Source organism: Thecamonas trahens (genome assembly GCF_000142905.1).
Source record: "Thecamonas trahens ATCC 50062 unplaced genomic scaffold supercont1.27, whole genome shotgun sequence".
Taxonomy (NCBI): domain Eukaryota; order Apusomonadida; family Apusomonadidae; genus Thecamonas; species Thecamonas trahens.
Genome location: NW_013657653.1, coordinates 206,512 through 221,648, shown reverse-complemented (window position 1 = coordinate 221,648; position 15,137 = coordinate 206,512). Strand labels below are relative to the sequence as shown.

At 64.1% G+C, this 15,137-nt stretch overlaps 8 protein-coding genes across 8 annotated transcripts in view; 4 read left to right on the top strand and 4 right to left on the bottom strand.

The window, feature by feature from the left end:
* The window catches only part of AMSG_11910 (uncharacterized protein), a gene marked incomplete at both ends in the record, with an annotated part of 8,452 nt that extends 7,875 nt beyond the window's left edge, over positions 1-577 (top strand). Inside the window, one exon of the mRNA XM_013901849.1 lies at positions 71-577. Within this exon, the coding sequence (XP_013757303.1) occupies positions 71-577 (507 nt within the window). The remainder of the gene's footprint in view (positions 1-70) is intronic.
* On the bottom strand, positions 571-2,533 carry AMSG_05812 (zinc transporter ZIP12). The gene has a single exon (XM_013901763.1). It carries the CDS (start codon positions 2,183-2,185, stop codon positions 626-628), a length of 1,560 nt encoding a protein of 519 aa, XP_013757217.1. The 5' UTR covers positions 2,186-2,533; the 3' UTR covers positions 571-625.
* A 438-nt stretch (positions 2,534-2,971) lies between these two features.
* On the top strand, positions 2,972-3,741 carry AMSG_05811 (uncharacterized protein; the record flags this gene model as incomplete). Its single annotated transcript, XM_013901762.1, has 3 exons — positions 2,972-3,603; positions 3,647-3,654; positions 3,722-3,741. 3 exons carry the CDS (start codon positions 2,972-2,974, stop codon positions 3,739-3,741), a joined length of 660 nt encoding a protein of 219 aa, XP_013757216.1.
* Positions 3,742-3,797: 56 nt separating this feature from the next.
* AMSG_05810 (uncharacterized protein) lies at positions 3,798-5,378 on the bottom strand (the record flags this gene model as incomplete). Its single annotated transcript, XM_013901761.1, has 2 exons — positions 3,798-5,024; positions 5,262-5,378. The coding sequence occupies 2 exons, from the start codon at positions 5,376-5,378 to the stop codon at positions 3,867-3,869; spliced, it is 1,275 nt and encodes a 424-aa protein (XP_013757215.1). The 3' UTR covers positions 3,798-3,866.
* Positions 5,379-5,674: 296 nt separating this feature from the next.
* On the bottom strand, positions 5,675-6,877 carry AMSG_05809 (uncharacterized protein). Its single transcript, XM_013901760.1, has 2 exons — positions 6,801-6,877; positions 5,675-6,200 (listed from the first exon to the last, which is right to left on the bottom strand). Exons 1-2 carry the CDS (start codon positions 6,870-6,872, stop codon positions 5,706-5,708), a joined length of 567 nt encoding a protein of 188 aa, XP_013757214.1. The 5' UTR covers positions 6,873-6,877; the 3' UTR covers positions 5,675-5,705.
* Positions 6,878-7,469: 592 nt separating this feature from the next.
* Positions 7,470-9,085, top strand: AMSG_05808 (metalloprotease; the record flags this gene model as incomplete). The annotated part of the gene is made up of 2 exons (XM_013901759.1): positions 7,470-7,641; positions 7,765-9,085. The coding sequence occupies 2 exons, from the start codon at positions 7,470-7,472 to the stop codon at positions 8,952-8,954; spliced, it is 1,362 nt and encodes a 453-aa protein (XP_013757213.1). The 3' UTR covers positions 8,955-9,085.
* On the bottom strand, positions 8,904-12,157 carry AMSG_05807 (uncharacterized protein). Its single transcript, XM_013901758.1, has one exon. The coding sequence runs from the start codon at positions 11,847-11,849 to the stop codon at positions 8,973-8,975; it is 2,877 nt and encodes a 958-aa protein (XP_013757212.1). The 5' UTR covers positions 11,850-12,157; the 3' UTR covers positions 8,904-8,972.
* Positions 12,158-14,100: 1,943 nt separating this feature from the next.
* On the top strand, positions 14,101-15,110 carry AMSG_05806 (appr-1-p processing; the record flags this gene model as incomplete). The annotated part of the gene is made up of 2 exons (XM_013901757.1): positions 14,101-14,187; positions 14,251-15,110. The coding sequence occupies 2 exons, from the start codon at positions 14,101-14,103 to the stop codon at positions 14,965-14,967; spliced, it is 804 nt and encodes a 267-aa protein (XP_013757211.1). The 3' UTR covers positions 14,968-15,110.
* Positions 15,111-15,137: the final 27 nt, after the last annotated feature.

The following is a 15,137-nucleotide window of genomic DNA, read 5'->3' as shown; positions in this document are numbered from 1 at the left end:
GGGGGCAGAAAGGGGGGGGGAGGAACACTTGCTTACGGTGGCTGTGTGCGGGGGCACGGGCGGGGCGTAGGAGGATGTGGCCAACTTTATGAAGGAGCAGAACCCGGACACGGTGCTGCGGCAGCTGCGCGAGGACTACTCCAAGTACAAGTTTATGGAGAGCAAGCTGATGCAGAACCGGAGCATGCTCAAGACCAAGATTCCGGACATCAAGAATTGCATCGACATGGTGGCGTATCTGCAGAAGGCGCGGGACGAGGGAACGACTGTCGAGACGCAGTATCCGCTGTCGGACAACGTGTACGCCAACGCGGCCATCGAGAACCCGCAGACGGTGTGCCTCTTCCTTGGCGCGGGCGTGCTGATGGAGTACGAGCTCGACGAGGCGGCAGAACTGCTGGCGCGCAACCTGGAGACCGCGCAGAACTCGCTCGACTCGCTGCAGAACGACATCGGCTTCCTCAAGGACCAGATCACCATCACGGAGGTCAACACGGCCCGGGTGTACAACTTTGACGTCATCCGCCGCCGCAAGGCCGCCGCCGACGGCACCACGCTCGAGGAGAACGTGCAGTAGTTTCTTAAAGGCCAACGCTACCAAGATCGGGGTCGACGTAACGTGTGTTTACAGGCCAGAGCACTCGTCCTCGTCCTCGGTGAGGGCGATGATGAGCATGACCACAAAACCGAGGAGGATGCCAGCGATCTCAATAAGGGTGAGGCGGATGGACGAGGTGTGCATGAGCTGCGGCACGAGGTCGCTGAGGGCGATAAAGAGGAAGGAGCCGGCGGCAAAGGCAAGCAGGTACGGGTTGGCAGACGCGTAATCCTGGCCGATGGCGAGGCCGATGAGGCAGCCGACAAAGGCGGTGGCGGCCGTGGCAAGGTTGAAGAGGAGGGCGGCAATGCGGGAGAAGCCGGCCTTGAACAGCACGCCAAAGTCGCCGAGCTCCTGCGGGAGCTCGTGGAAGATGATGGCGATCATGGTGGCAATGCCGGCCGAGGTCGACGACGAAAAGGTGACGCCGAGGACAAGACCATCGATAATGTTGTGCAGGCCGTCACCGATGAGGTTGAGCCAAGCGTACGGCTTGACCGAGTAGCAAAAGTGGGTGTGGAAGATGGTGCCACGGGTCTGAAGCTTGGCATCCATGGCCGACGCCGAGTACGACGAGTACGAAGCCTCTTCCTGGAGCTCAGCCGACTCCGAGTACTCGTACATGTACTCCTGCTGCGACGAGCCCGAGCCCGACGAGACCGAGTCCGACGAGCCCGACGAAGTGACAAGCGCCGCAGATGCCATCACCTCGCCACTCTCCGAGTCCGAGAGCACCTTGCCATCGTGCGAGTGCGAGTGCTCGCCCTGGCCCGGCTCGCCGTGCGAGTGCTGGTGCCCGCCCATCGAGTGGATGATCTTCTCGACCACAAAGAAGAAAAAGACCGAGGCCGCCGTCGTTCCGACAATGCCGAGATACTTCTTGCCGCTGTCAGCGGGGTGGTTGGCGTGCGCGTGGCCGTCGTCACTGTCGCCAACGTTGAGCGCGTGCGGAAGGAGGTGGAGGACAGCGTCACCGACAAGCGTGCCGACGGCAAAGCCAAGCAGGGCCGAGAGCACCCACCGCTTCTGCACAATCGGAAAGATGACAATGCCGAGGACGCCCATGAGCGAGACCAGCAAGGTCGCGCCGAGCGCGCCGAACCAGGCCTTGGTCTTGCCCGGCTTGCTGCAGCTCGCGTGCGAGTCGGTCGCCGCCGTGGCGCAAAGGCCGGCCTGCTGCAGCGCCAGCAGCGCGGGGTACATCTGCGATGCCTCGGCGGGCGCAATGAGCGTGTCGTTGTTGGTATCGTACTCCTCAATGAGCTCGTCGACCGAGTGGCACTCGTCGAGCGCCAGCGCCCGGGTGTGCGCCTCGAGCGGGCTCGACGCCGCAGCCTGCGACACCCGCACCGCGTGCGCGTTGTCGTGGTCATGGTCATCATGCGCTCCAGCCTTGGCCAGGCCAAGCTTCTCCATCAGCTCGGTCAGCTCCTCCTCGGACCACGAGCCCGAGTTGTCCTCATCGACCGCGTTGAACAGGACCGTGGCCGGGTCAGCGGCCTCGGCCGGCGCAGCGCATAGCACCACCAGAACTGCGGCCACCGCCGCCATCACTGCAGCCCATCGCATGTTAACAGTCATAATCATGGCGATAGTCTTCTGCTAGAGGTTGACAAAAACAGAAGTGCACAAATAAAAGACTGCTCCGCAAACGTCCGAACCGCAAATGTCTCAAACAAGTCGACCGTGCTCCGCTTTGGTCCGCCTCACGAGTGTAAAGTGCAGGGGAAAGGGAGGAAGTGCGCGAGAGGGCAAAAGTCGTCTGGCTCTTGCAACAGCAGCTACTTGAGGCTACCGCGATACAAGTTGGAGAGGGGTGGGGTACCCAATACAGATGAGGCAATGGCTCATGGACTTGTGGCCAAATCGTGCGCCATGTGGCGGAGCTCATGTGGCGGAGCTCATGTGGCGGAGCTCATGTGGCGGAGCTCCAGGTCACGCGCCTCAGACTCTCACGGCCGGCCAATCCCGCTGCACAGTCATCATGCATGCGCTTGGTATGCCTAATGTACAATATGCGCATCTTGGGGTTGACCGACCGCACATCTCGTGGCCATCGTCCTTGAGCCGCATCGTGCAATCGTAGCCACCAGCCAATCCCAGCTCGCGAGCCAGGGCGACACGCTCCCGGCTGACGACGACTTGCTCGAGGCAAACGACTCGGTCCCAACACCGATGGCGACAACTAGGAGCGCCCATACCACCATCATCCCCAACGAGGGTACCCTACCCTCAGTCGAGCGCAGAGGCCAAACCCCATGCCGATGACGGCCCCGCATCAGGAGGCGCCACGCCAGCCGGGGAAGGCAAGGCCTGCCTGAACTCCTCCCCCTCCCCCCCCCCCCTTACACACACAGGCAAACACCTCCCCTCATGCCAACCTCGTTCTCCCTGGTGCCGGCAAGCCAGGCGCTGGCAGCGACGGCACCACGGGCCAGCCAGCCGTCGACGTCGGCGGCGCTGGCCAGCCTGCTCGAGGGAGGCGGTAGTGGCGGCGGCGGCGGCGGCGGCGGTGGTGGTGGTGGTGGCCGGGCGGTGCAGGGCGTTGAGGCCCGCTACTCGCGTGGCGAGGCGCCTGCTCTGGCAAGACCGGGTGCGGGCGCAGGTGCGGATGCGGGTGCGGGCGACAACGATGATGATGATGCCGGTGGGCTGGGCCGGCAGAAGCCGTGGCGACGGACCGAGCTCGCCGCCCTGCACAAGGCCCGCGACATGGCTCCAGACTTTGCCACCTTTCTCGAGCTGGCGTCGGCACTGCTGCCGCGCCGCTCGCGAAGCGAGATCGTGGGCATGTTGCGGTCGCGCCAGTTTGCGACGACACATGCTGCGCTGCGGGCGCGCGCCGCCGAGCGGGCGCGGTTGCAGAACGCTCGCGCGCCTGTCTTGGCGCCGGCAGTGGCGGTGGCGCGCGAGGAGGCCCGCGCTGCCCGCGCTGCCGGGCCGGGCCGCCCGCGCAAGCGCGGCATGGCTCTGGCGCCGGCGGCCGCCCTTGCCGCCGCGCCATCGTCTCTCCTCCGCGCAGACGTCTGGCTCAAGTCGCAGCTGCAGACGCTGGCGTCGGCGGAGCAGCTCTCGGCTGATGACCGCGCCTTTGTCGCTCGCCGGCTCTCCATCCGGGCTCAGATCGATGCTGTTGTGTTTAAGCGCGAACCAACAGGCGGCGCACAGTGCCTCGCCCTGGCGACCCCGGCCGAGATTACGCTCGCCCGCGCCCGCTCGGCTCGCCACGCGGCCCTCGCGCGCACTCGAGCACGCGCCTCCTCCGCCTTCAGCTGATGCAGCACGTCGATTCCTCCTCGGGCTTGAGCGCGACGTCGACAAAGGCCGGCGGCGGCATGTCGAGCTCGGTCGGCGCCGCCACGCTGGCGGCCTCGGCAAGCTCGAGCGTCGACGCTTTGGGCACCGGCTCGTAGTACACGTTGTCGTTGTCGTGGTGGTAGCTCTTTGCCGCCGCCTCGATCGCCTTGACCTCGCTGCTCGCGAGTGGCACCAGTGCGCGGAACCGCGCCGCTGGGTTGCCCCCGCCGAGCACCGACGAGAGCAGGCCCTTGGACGACTTGATTGACGCTAGGAGCTCGACAACGCCTCCCATGGCTTCCGTCGCCATGTCAATGTACGCGCACGCCACCCCATGCTCACCGGCCTCGCTGGCCATCGCGGCCTGGTGCCGCAGTGCTGTCGCGCGCGCCAGCCCGCCGCGCATCGTCAAATACGGCAGAATGGCGCTGTCGCACCCGCTGTTGGTCGCGACATCGGCCGCACGCCCGAAGCGCACCGCCACCGACGCTGCAATGCGAGCGGCCAGCTTGCCGCTCACCTTGCCCTCGAGCGTAGTCGAGAACAGCAGGCACGCCTCTGCCTCGGCCCGTGCCCACTCGATGAGCAACGTCGCACCCGCGGGCGTCGCCTCTAGTGGCAGGTGCTCTGCGTCTGGCGCATCCACAAACGCCGCCACCAGCCTCTCGAGCTCGATGAAGACGCCTGCCGCCGCTCGCAGCGAGGTGTACGCCGCCTTGAGCGCCGCCACCGTCGGCTCGGCCGAGCCGCCGTCGCCTGCAGCCTGCGCCGAGTCGTCCAGCGCTGCGTGCGCCATCGCCCAGTGCTGCATGCCCAGCGACGCCACAATCATCACCAGCTCAAACCGCGCAGACTTGAGCGAGAGCACTGTCGGTTTGGGCCCAGTCGCGCCCGAGCTGGACGATCCGGCGCCGCTGTTGCCGTGGCTCGCCACCGCCACATCCGACGCCGCCACATGCCGCAGACTCGCCGTCGACCACGTAAAGTGGAACTTTTGCACCGCATCCCGTGTCTGCTCGTCAAACGCGTCCGCCAGCGCCACCATGGCCCCAGCCCAGGGGAGGAACGCTTCGTACGCGCCCAAGTTTGTCTCCGAGTGCACGTAGGCACTCTTGATCCCGGCCACCAGCTGCACACCATCATCGCCATCACCATCGCCATCACAACCACCATCACCACCATCCCGTCATCCGCCCGCGACTGCCCGTAAGTATCCCCTTCCCCCCCCCCTCCCCCCCTCCCCCCCCCCCACCATACACACATCGCAGTGTGCCATCGCATGCGCGACTCGCCGAACACCGCTCACGCCCACCACCCACACTCCCACACTCCCTCCCTTCCACACACACGTGGGCATGCGGCGTACCTGGCGGCGCTGCCGAAAGTACTCGGTCAGGTCGGTGGGGTCGGCCACAGCGGCAAGCAGGCGCTTCTTTCCGCGGTCTGGGAGCGGCTCGGTCGTCGGCACGCATAGCCGGAACATGGTGGAAGAGCAGAGTGCGACAAGTGTGCCGGTCAAGGCAGACTCGGCTGACTCGGTCACTGCTCGCTCAGAGATCATGGCATCCAGGGAACGACAGGTCCATCCGAGGGATCGGTCCGATGGCACACACGGGCCAGGACGGCCGCGCCATGCTCGGATCACGAGATGCTGCACCCTACTCTCCCCCGCCCCGCTCTCGCTCTCGCTGTCACTGTCGCTACCGCTACCTGCTCCGCACGCACGCAGGACTGGCTACACTGTTACCTCTGTCGGGATGCTCGGCTGGCGCAGCGGCGCACAGATAGGATCGGTTCAATCTGACGTTGGTTACAACTCGTTGGGGAACTCGACGGCGAGGAAAACGGTGAAGAGGAACCAGAAGTAGATGGCCATAAAGGTCCACAGCAGGCCGAGCGAGATGAGGACCTTGATCCAGTCCGAGCCAGTGGTGCCACAGTACAGAGTGGTCCCGTCCTCAGCTTGCGTCTTGATCACAGGCTTCTTGCACTTGGCCTTCTTCTCTGCAGGCTCGGCCGCATCGGCCGCGCCCTCGGTGCGACCGTACGAGACAGTCTCGCGGAACGAGGCCCGCGGCTGGTTCAGCTCCGACGGCGGCCGGGGCTTGCTCTCGGACTTTTGCCGCGACGACGACGCCCGCGGCTCGGCCCGCGACGACGACTTGCGCGCCGAGCTTGACTTGCCCGCAGCCCGCGACGACGACTGCCGCTGCGACGCGCCCTTGCTTGCCCGCGATGACCCGCGCTCGTTCTTCGACACAGTCTTGGCCCGCGTCGCCTCGGCCAACTTCTTCGCGTTCACATCCTGTTCGACGCACACACACCGGCCACACAGCGGCCACGCCATGGTGAGTCACTCCCGCTGCGGCAGAGACGCCGCACCTCGCCCAGCTGACATCGGCCAGCCCACAGACACACACAGACACACACAAACACACACAAACACGAGCACGCAGGAGAACTCCGCGTCCCTTCTCATCCACTCATTCCCTGCCTTCCCGCCCCTGGCTCTTCGGTCCCCCGCAACCGCCACCGCAAGCGCCCGCGGCCTGTTCCAGGTACCACCCGGCGGGAGCAACGGATGCCGCGGCCACGGGGCAGCTGCGGTTCACCCGGGGAGAATGACGGCATAGACGACGGGTTCAGCCCACACACACCGCCACGCCCACCGCAACATGGTGGTTGTGCTACATGTACGGCCTCTACGCTGTGTGGCGCCTCGAGTAGCCCACACAGTAGCGCAGATGGCCGGGAAGGCCTGGTAGTTGGTCGGCTGAGGGCATTTTTTTTGGGGAGGGCGGGTGGAGGAGGCAATGGGGTAGTGGCAGCAAATGGTGGGGGAGGGGGGGGGAGGGGGGGGGGGGGGGGGGGGGATGATGGGCATGGTGCATGGGCTGGCACCTACCTCATCCGAGTAGTAGTACGAGTAGTAGTCCCCGTTGTTGCCGCGGCCGTGGTCAGAGTACGAGTACGACATGAGGCTGAGGGTGAAGTGCCTGTTCCTGCCACCACATCGGCAGAGCCAGGACCAGGACCACGACCACGACCAGGACCACGACCAGGACCAAGATGATCGTCATCGCCATCGCCATCGCCATTGCCATTGCCATTGCCATTGCCACCGTCATCGCCATCTACCTCCTCCTCTACTTCAGCCCGCATCCATCAATGCCACCAAAGCCCTCCCTACATGGTTCTTGATGGCCAACAGCTGTACAACGTCCGTCCACGTAACCATCATCACACATCACACACATCGCACTCACCATCCACACGCCCATCCATCATACCCAACACCACCACTATCACTATCACCACCACCACCACCACCGCCGCCACCACACTTGTCCCATCCCCCCTCTGCAGCACCATTGCCATCCCAATGCCGTCCATCGATCAGCACAATGGGTGACAACGAAGGTTTTGTGGCATTGGCTGGGAAAACGGGAGAACAGCCAGGCGCACCAGCATCAGCAAGGGCCAGGCAGGGGAGGAGGGCTAGCTACTACAGGGGTGACATCTCACCCACACACCACACACACAAGCACACACTCGACTCTGCATTGTTGCCCCAATGTCGTCGTACTCGTCCTCGTACTCGTCTTCTGACTCTATGTCGGACGCCACCTGGTTGGCCGACCTGAAGGGCTGTGGTGCCCTGCCATCGGTCCGTGCCGAAGACGCCGAGTCGGACAAGGCCGAGGCCGGCGTCACCAAGCGCCGCAGCGGGCAGAAGGCTGTGCTGGGTACGCATCGGCCATCAGCAAGACATGATGGGGGAGGTGGTGGTGGTGGTGGTGGTGGTGGTGGTGGTGGTGGCCAGTGCGTGATTCACAGACAGTGATGGGCTGGGGGGGTGGCGGGAACAGGTGAGGGCAAGGCGTGGCCGGTGGGGGCGACCATCAAGTGGCACTTTCTCTCGGGATCAAAGGCGGTGCAGGACAAGTGTTTTGCCATCGCCAAGGAGTGGCTGCAGTATGCCAACCTCAAGTTCAAGATCGTCAAGTCGGCCAAGAGCGCCGACATCCGCGTCGACTTTCAAAAGGGTGGCTCGTACTCGTACGTCGGGACCGACAACAAGCGCATTGCAAAGTCCAAGCACACCATGAACTTTGGCTGGCTCACTGAGGACTCGACCGATCGCGAGTACCGCCGTGTCGTCCTCCACGAGACCGGCCACATGATCGGCCTCACCCACGAGCACCAGCACCCGATGGCCAAAATCCCCTGGGACGAGGAGGCAGTCTACAAGTACTACGCAAAGCAGGGTTGGTCGCGCGACCAGACCAAGGAGCAGGTCCTCAAGTCCAAGCATGCCACCCAGTACTCCAAGTACGACAAAAACTCCATCATGGAGTACCCCATCGCTGCCGAGCTCGTCACCGACAAGTCGTTTGTCACCGGGTGGAACACCGAGCTGACAAACACCGACAAGGCCTTTATCAACTCGGTCTATCCCTTCTCCGACAACAAGAAGAACGCCAAGATCCAGGCCCTTGTCAGCGGTGGCGGTGTAGTCGGTGCCGGCTCCGGCTCGGGCTCCGGCTCCGGCTCGGGCTCCGGCTCGGGTTCGGGCTCCGGCTCCGGCTCGGGTTCGGGCTCCGGCTCCGGCTCGGGCTCCGGCTCGGGCTCCTACTCGGGCTCCGGCTCGGACTCGGGCTCTGGCTCGGGCTCGGGCTCGGGCTCGGGCTCGGGCTCCTACTCAGGTTCGGGCTCCGGCTCCGGATCCGGATCCTACTCGGGCTCGGGTTCGGGCTCGTCCTCAGGCTCTAGCTCGGGCTCCCATTTGGGCTCAGGCTCAGGCTCCGGCTCCCACTCGGGCTCAGGCTCAGGCTCAGACTCAGACTCGGCCCATCGCCGCCCCGTGAAGGCAAAGCCCAAGAAGGTCAAAAAGGCCAAAAAGGCCAAGAAGGCCAAGAAGGTCAAGAAGGTCAAGAAGGCCAAGAAGGCCAAGAAGGCCAAGAAGTCCAAGGGCAAAAAGTCCAAGGCCAAGAAGGCCAGAAAGAGCAAGAAGAACAAGCGGTTTAAGGGTCGTGGCCACCGCCGCCGTCGCCACTAACTATCGCACCATAGCAGCCTAGATGTTCGCAAAGTCGCGCGGAGGATGCAGCTCATTCTCGATGATAGGACCGATGACGCGGACGCACGACTCGGGTGAGGTGCCCGCGATAAACTCTTCCATCCACGGGACCGAGGCCTTTTGCGGCGCATACAGGCGGATCTCAACAATGACTGAGCGCCCGTTAAAGAAGAGCTCCTTGGTCGACGGCGCCACAATCTCCTCCTTGAGTGCTCGGACCTCGACAGGGTACGAGCACATCGGCGTTGAGGTGCCGCCGGCGCGCAGCTCGGGCTCGCCGTCGGTGTAGAGCACCACGTGGGTGGCATTGCCGTACTGTGGGTGCACAAACGCAGTCTCGAGTCCCAGATACATGTTCGAGTTGGGCGCAAGCGTGTTGATCTCATCGGGTGTGTTGGCCGAGAGCACAAACTTGCGCGCCCGCGAAATCCGCGACGACCGTACCGACTGGAGACCGTGGAAGAGCGGAATGACCTTGTTGCCAAACTTGAGAACCTCAAACTGCGCGTCGAGAGGGAGCTTGTCGAGCTCGGCAAGCAAGTCCGCCCGTGCCATCTCTGCCCGCCTCACTTGCACCTTTTGCGACGACGACTTGCGGATCGTTTGCAGGCCCTGCATCGACTCGGAGACGTCGAGCACAAAAACCTTGCGCATCAGCTGGCTTGACCGCGTCGCTGGCATGGCCGGTCGCGCTAGCGACTGCTCCGTCACAATCGACGACGCAGACACGCTCTCAAACAGCCCATCGCGGTAGTCGTCACGTCCGTCGTCGCCCGTCATCTTGGACACGGTCGACGACGCCCGCGACGGCCGCCGCACAGCCAGAAACTCTGACTTGATGACCACAGAATTGGTCGGCGAGTCGACCGCGGACTGCGGCAGCCGGCCAAGCGGCTGTGACATCCATTGCGCTTGCGTCCATGACGCCAACGCTGCGTCCATCGACGCCATCGCTGAGTTGCCAACCGACCAGGCCGTGTCAATGTCGTCGCCACGCGACGCCTGCGTTCCACACCTCTGCACAGACAGTGCCGGAGGGAGGACAGAGAGCGTCGTTGCGCACAGGTGGTTACCCTCGTCCTGTACCACAGGCAGCGCCCGTCCCTGCAGCCGCGATACCGACGAGTTCGACTCGTACAGATCGTCATCACGCGCCGGTCCATTACGCCGTCGCGTCCGCCCCAGACTAGCCAGCGCGGATGCCACCGTCACGTTGAACATCTGCGGTGATGGCCGCTCTATGGCATCCGACATCCGGAACAGATCCACTAGTGACGCCGCCGACAGCTCTGTGGCTGTCCGCCCAAGCGAGCTTGCCAGCTCCGGCTTGAGCCGCCCGCGCAGCAGGCCGCTCGGCACCATCGTGTGCCCTTCCTCCATTGCCGCTGCGAGGGCCACATGCGGGTTGCGCGGCGCCTGCTGTCGCGCAAGTGCAACAATCTGGTCCAGCAGGTGCTGCTCGCGCGACGCCATCAGCTCCCGCACCCGGATGAGCCCAAAGTGCACGCCTGGATCCACCACGCAGAACGAAAAGACCTCGCCCCGAGCCCAATACTGCGAGACTTGACCCGGGCAACCGCGGAACGCGACGTTGATGACCGGAAAGTCGCGCTCCAGCGGCGAGTTGCCGAGCGGCGTAAAGAGGATCTCAACCTTGGACGACTCGTGCCACTTCTTGGAGTGAACCACAACCCGCGGCCCGATCGCAAGTGTCAGCGGGCACCACGCCTCGTAGCGCAGCATCGGCACTCGTCCGTCCTTTGCCCGCAGCATCACGTCTGCCTGGTACAACTTGCCCGCCACAAGTTGCGGCGTCCGCAGCAAGTCCGAAATCGGGCTGCCTGTAAAGTCGTCCATGTCCGCCAGCTCCCAGCTCACAGGCTCGCCGGTCTCGCCGTCCTTCAGCACAAGCGTCGTGTTGACCGGCGACACGTCGTGGACGTACACCACAAACGGCGACCGCGCAATGTGCACTCCGTCGACTTTGATCTCCAGCAGCGCGGGCCCGATCTCGTCCGACGGCAAGTCCACCCGCAGCGAGTACACCGCGAGCGTGTCGTACACACGCTCCAGTGGCAGCCGCGTCCGCCGCCCCGACGGGCGCACCAGTGTCGCCTCCATAGACACAGACCGCCGCATCCCGGCCAGCGACGATGCTCCAGGCACGTAGTTGTGCTCCGGCGAAATGTAGTGAAGCACCGCGTTCTCGTTGATGGTGTACACCTTGGGCGGCATGACATGCGTGCCCCAGTACTGCGCTTCCAGCGACCGCCGGTTGAGCGTGAGCAGCCCAGTGAGCGAGACGCGGTGCAACGAGACTGTCGAGTACTCGCTCTCAAACTCGTCGGTCCAGATCGGCGGCGCCGCTACCTCGATGGCGGTCACCACGTGAGCGTGCGCCGTGTGCACCACGCGGACAGACGGCTCAAACGCCGTCGTCGTCGCCACGTAGCCGAGTGCCACAAACATCGGGTCAGGCGGAATCGGCCGCCAGATCCACAGCGACTTGATGCCCTTTTGGATGCGGAGCACAAGCTCGTAGCCGCGCGGGTGCCGGAACGCCGGCGAGTCCGGAGCCATCAGAATGCCAAACTTGGGCTGCGACGTCCCGGCCACAATCGTGTCGCCGAACCGGACGTGCCCGCGCGGCAACGCCACCCGCCACACCGAGAACGGGTCGCGTGTCGCAATGCCCGCGTTTGACCACACTTTGACAAACTTAACCGAGAACTTGGGCGATGGTGTGACGACAGAGAGCGGGAGCGCAGGCACCGGCTGCTCGAGCGAGTGTACAGCCTCAGCCCGCGAGGCGTCGTACAGAGATCCACCGGCATCGTGCAGGTGGAGAAAGAGCTCGAGTGTCTGTGCCGTCATAAAGTAGTTGGAGGCAAAAACGACGAGGCCTCGATCGCACCCTGGGCTAGTGACGTGAGGAGCGTGCACTTCGACGGCGCCACAGGCCCTGCCATCAGCTGGATAAGGACCTGCGTCCCGGGCACTACAATCTCTCGTCGGTACGTGATGTACAGCGCAAACGAGCCGACGTCGGTCCCGGTGAACGACACATTAATCACATCGCCCGTCTTGGTCAGCTCCGTAAACGTGCCGGCTTCAGCCTGTGTCCCCGACGGCGACGCCATAATTTCGTTGAGCGCGCCCATACGGCCCATCCACAGCGCCGGCGACGCCACGTTCACGCGGTGCACAACCGCAGAGTAGTCGGCGAGCCGCGTCCAAATCGAGTTCCCGGTCTGATCCATCGGCACAATCGAGTACGTCACAGTCCCCGGTGCGTGCATCTTCCACGTCGTCACACTCGCCCCGTCGTCAGAGTCAGTCACGCTCGATCGCTCAAAGTACTGCCGTCCGCCTGCAAGCTCGCCATTGGAGACCATAAAGTCAAACGGTGAGGTCATGACTTCAAAATCGGCTGCAAAGTTGATCCGCGGCTTGGGCGACGGGGCAAGGAGCGGCTGCCATTGCATGCTTTCGTCAATCCCGGCCAGCCCCATCATCGAGTTGGGCGAGTGCACAACCTGCGAGCCCGCGAGCGCCGGCGACGTCGACGCTAGCGAGAGTCGCAGCAGCGGCGCAGAAACAAGACGCTTCATGCCAATCTCCGGGTCCACACGCGCACTCCGCCGCGCCCCTATGCACATGCCGCACGTCAGCGAGGCCAAGCTGCCGTTGCCGCTGCCGTTGTCGGTTCCGGGTGCCTCGACCAGCGGCGCCACAACCAGCGATTGTGTGCCGACCACAAAGTGCGGGGTGTGGAACGAAGCCAGTCCGTTCCATCCCCGCTCGTCGCACAGCGCCCGGATAAGCGACGACGACCGAATGGTGCTAGAGAGTGTGAGGCCGAGCAGCGGGTCGCAGTTAGCCGCGGGCTCGGCGTTCCACCCGTCGCCAAGCGAAGGGATCGTGGTACCAGAGGTGAGCAGCCCGCTCTCGTTCGGATCCTCGCCGGCCTCGCCCTCGCAGGCGCCTTGGCCCATCGTGCCGATGCCAGTGCTCGGCGGGAGCACCGTGACGAGCGCCGTCTCGGTTGCCGAACGGAACTGTCGCGGCGACCGGCCCTTGCTCGTCGCCTTGTCGTTGGTCGACGGCAGTTGCCGGACGGCAAAGACGGACAGGGCCACCGGGTGGGCCAGACAGGCGCCGTAGCGAAGGCACTCGTGGCACGTTCGCTCCCGCCGCCCACCGTATGTGCCTCCGGTCACACTGGTGCCGCCAACAGCACCACGGCTCTGCCCGACAGCAAGAGCCATACCATCGAGCTCCACGCCACCTTCCACATGCAGACTCATGACCGAGCGCTCGCCGGGAGCTGTGAGCGCCACAGGTGGCACCTTCTCCTTGCCCATGACATGTTGGGCAAAGACCTCAGGCGTGGGTACGTTGGCCAGCTTGTAGGCCAGGACGAGGGCGGTTGCCACCAGACAGACAAGGACAAGGCTGGCTACCACCACCGCCGCAGACATGAGCGTCTCCGACATGCCGACCCGGAACCTGGAACCTGGAACCTATGTTCCCCAATATCCTGTCGAAAGAACGGGACGGTCGTCCGGGTAGCGGTCCGAGGTGGGAAGGTGTGAGTGAGGTGGGGAGAAGGGGAAGGGGAGGAGCGGTAGCGGGAAGGAGTTGTCCGTGGCAGGTAGTCGGCCAGCCAACGACTGCCATCGGTCGGGTTGACGGCTCACTCCATCACTCCATTGCTTGCCACACATCGGAAGCAATGCCTGTGCTGATGCTAAATGCCATACATCGGTGGATGGGTATTTGCTGAGTGGGGTATGCGGTGTGAGGTCGGAGATGATTGAGAAGGATGGATGGCTTCCCGGCCATGGGTTTCTGCGCAAGAATGCCAAAGTGGCTGTCTTTCTAACTCTCTCTTGATCAACGTGCGATGCGATGAAAAACTTAGTCATGGCAAACAAGACCAGAGCGCGAGACGCTAGATAGTCTCCCTCGAGGAACAGCCATGCAAAACGGGCATGTGGTAGATGCAATACCCATCGGGCACTGGCGCGGATCCGAAGCGGCTTTGTGGTGGCGTGGGGTGGGTGGGACGGGCGACTTGGCGGTGCGGGTGCACCGCTTCTCGCGTTTTTCCCGACGTTGAGCGATGGATGCGACAAGCAGAGCGACGCGCGAGACAGACACTGTACTGCCGTCATACTACCTCGAGCAGAGGGCACGGGTGCTGGAGACTGTGTGGGCGGAGGATGAGCTAAGCAAGGGTGTCTGCTGCGCGCAGCGCAGGGCGGGCAGACAGGGCAACGCTGCGGAAGATTGCGACACAGGCGTTTGCTGGGCTGAGGTAGTCGAAACGGCGGCGACGGTGGCGATCGACGGGCGACTGGCGGTGTGGCGCGGTGATGTGACCCGGCTTGCCACGGCGGGCATTGTCAACGCCGCCAACGAGGGCCTGCTTGGCGGTGGTGGCATCGACGAGGCCGTCCATGCCGCTGCCGGCCCGCTGCTGCAGTACGAGTGTGCGCTGGCCACCAAGGCCATGGGCGGCTTGCCCGACGCCGGCGAGACCGTGGTGAGCCACGGATACGCGCTTCCTGCACGATATGTCCTCCACACCGTTGCGCCGTACCTCGACGACACCGGTGAGGTGCAGGACGACGTCCTCGCCGCCGCTTACCGCTCGATCCTGGCTGCCGCCGCCGACTACGAGCTGACCTCGGTCGCCATTCCTTGCATCGGCACTGGGTTCTACGGCTTTCCGCTGTCCCGAGCGACCCGAATTGCCGCTGCCGTCGTCGGTGAGTGGCTGGAGGCCGATGTGGCCCGCGTCCGTGCCGCTGCAGCCGATCCGACCACCTCCTCCAGCGACATGCAGTGGGCATTTCCCCATCGAATCGTGCTTGTTGGCTGGACCGCATCGCAGACCAAGCTCCTTGCCCGCGCTGTCTCGGATCTGTTCTCGCAACGACCCCCTGCAGCACCGACGACGAAGCTGGCGAGTCGTGACACTCTCTGAGCAACATGGCCAGCGCTAGATGGCGAAGGGTGCAGGCGACGAAAACCGGCTGCGGACCTCTATTCCATCCGCCATCGGTGATCAGATACTCTACGACAACCGATTGTGACTGTATGCGACTGTGTGTAAAGGTGCCATCGCGAGCAGGTTGTGTGTGACGTGTGTGGCGT

Bases quoted from the DNA above. Each gene is read 5' to 3' on its own strand.
- AMSG_05812 (XM_013901763.1), bottom strand. From the start codon at position 2,185: ATGATTATGACTGTTAACATGCGATGGGCTGCAGTGATGGCGGCGGTG.
- AMSG_05809 (XM_013901760.1), bottom strand. From the start codon at position 6,872: ATGTCGTACTCGTACTCTGACCACGGCCGCGGCAACAACGGGGACTAC. The intron at 6,201-6,800 runs GTAGGTGCCAGC...TGCGTCGAACAG, and splicing joins CGTACTACTACTCGGATGAG to GATGTGAACGCGAAGAAGTT.
- AMSG_05807 (XM_013901758.1), bottom strand. From the start codon at position 11,849: ATGACGGCACAGACACTCGAGCTCTTTCTCCACCTGCACGATGCCGGT.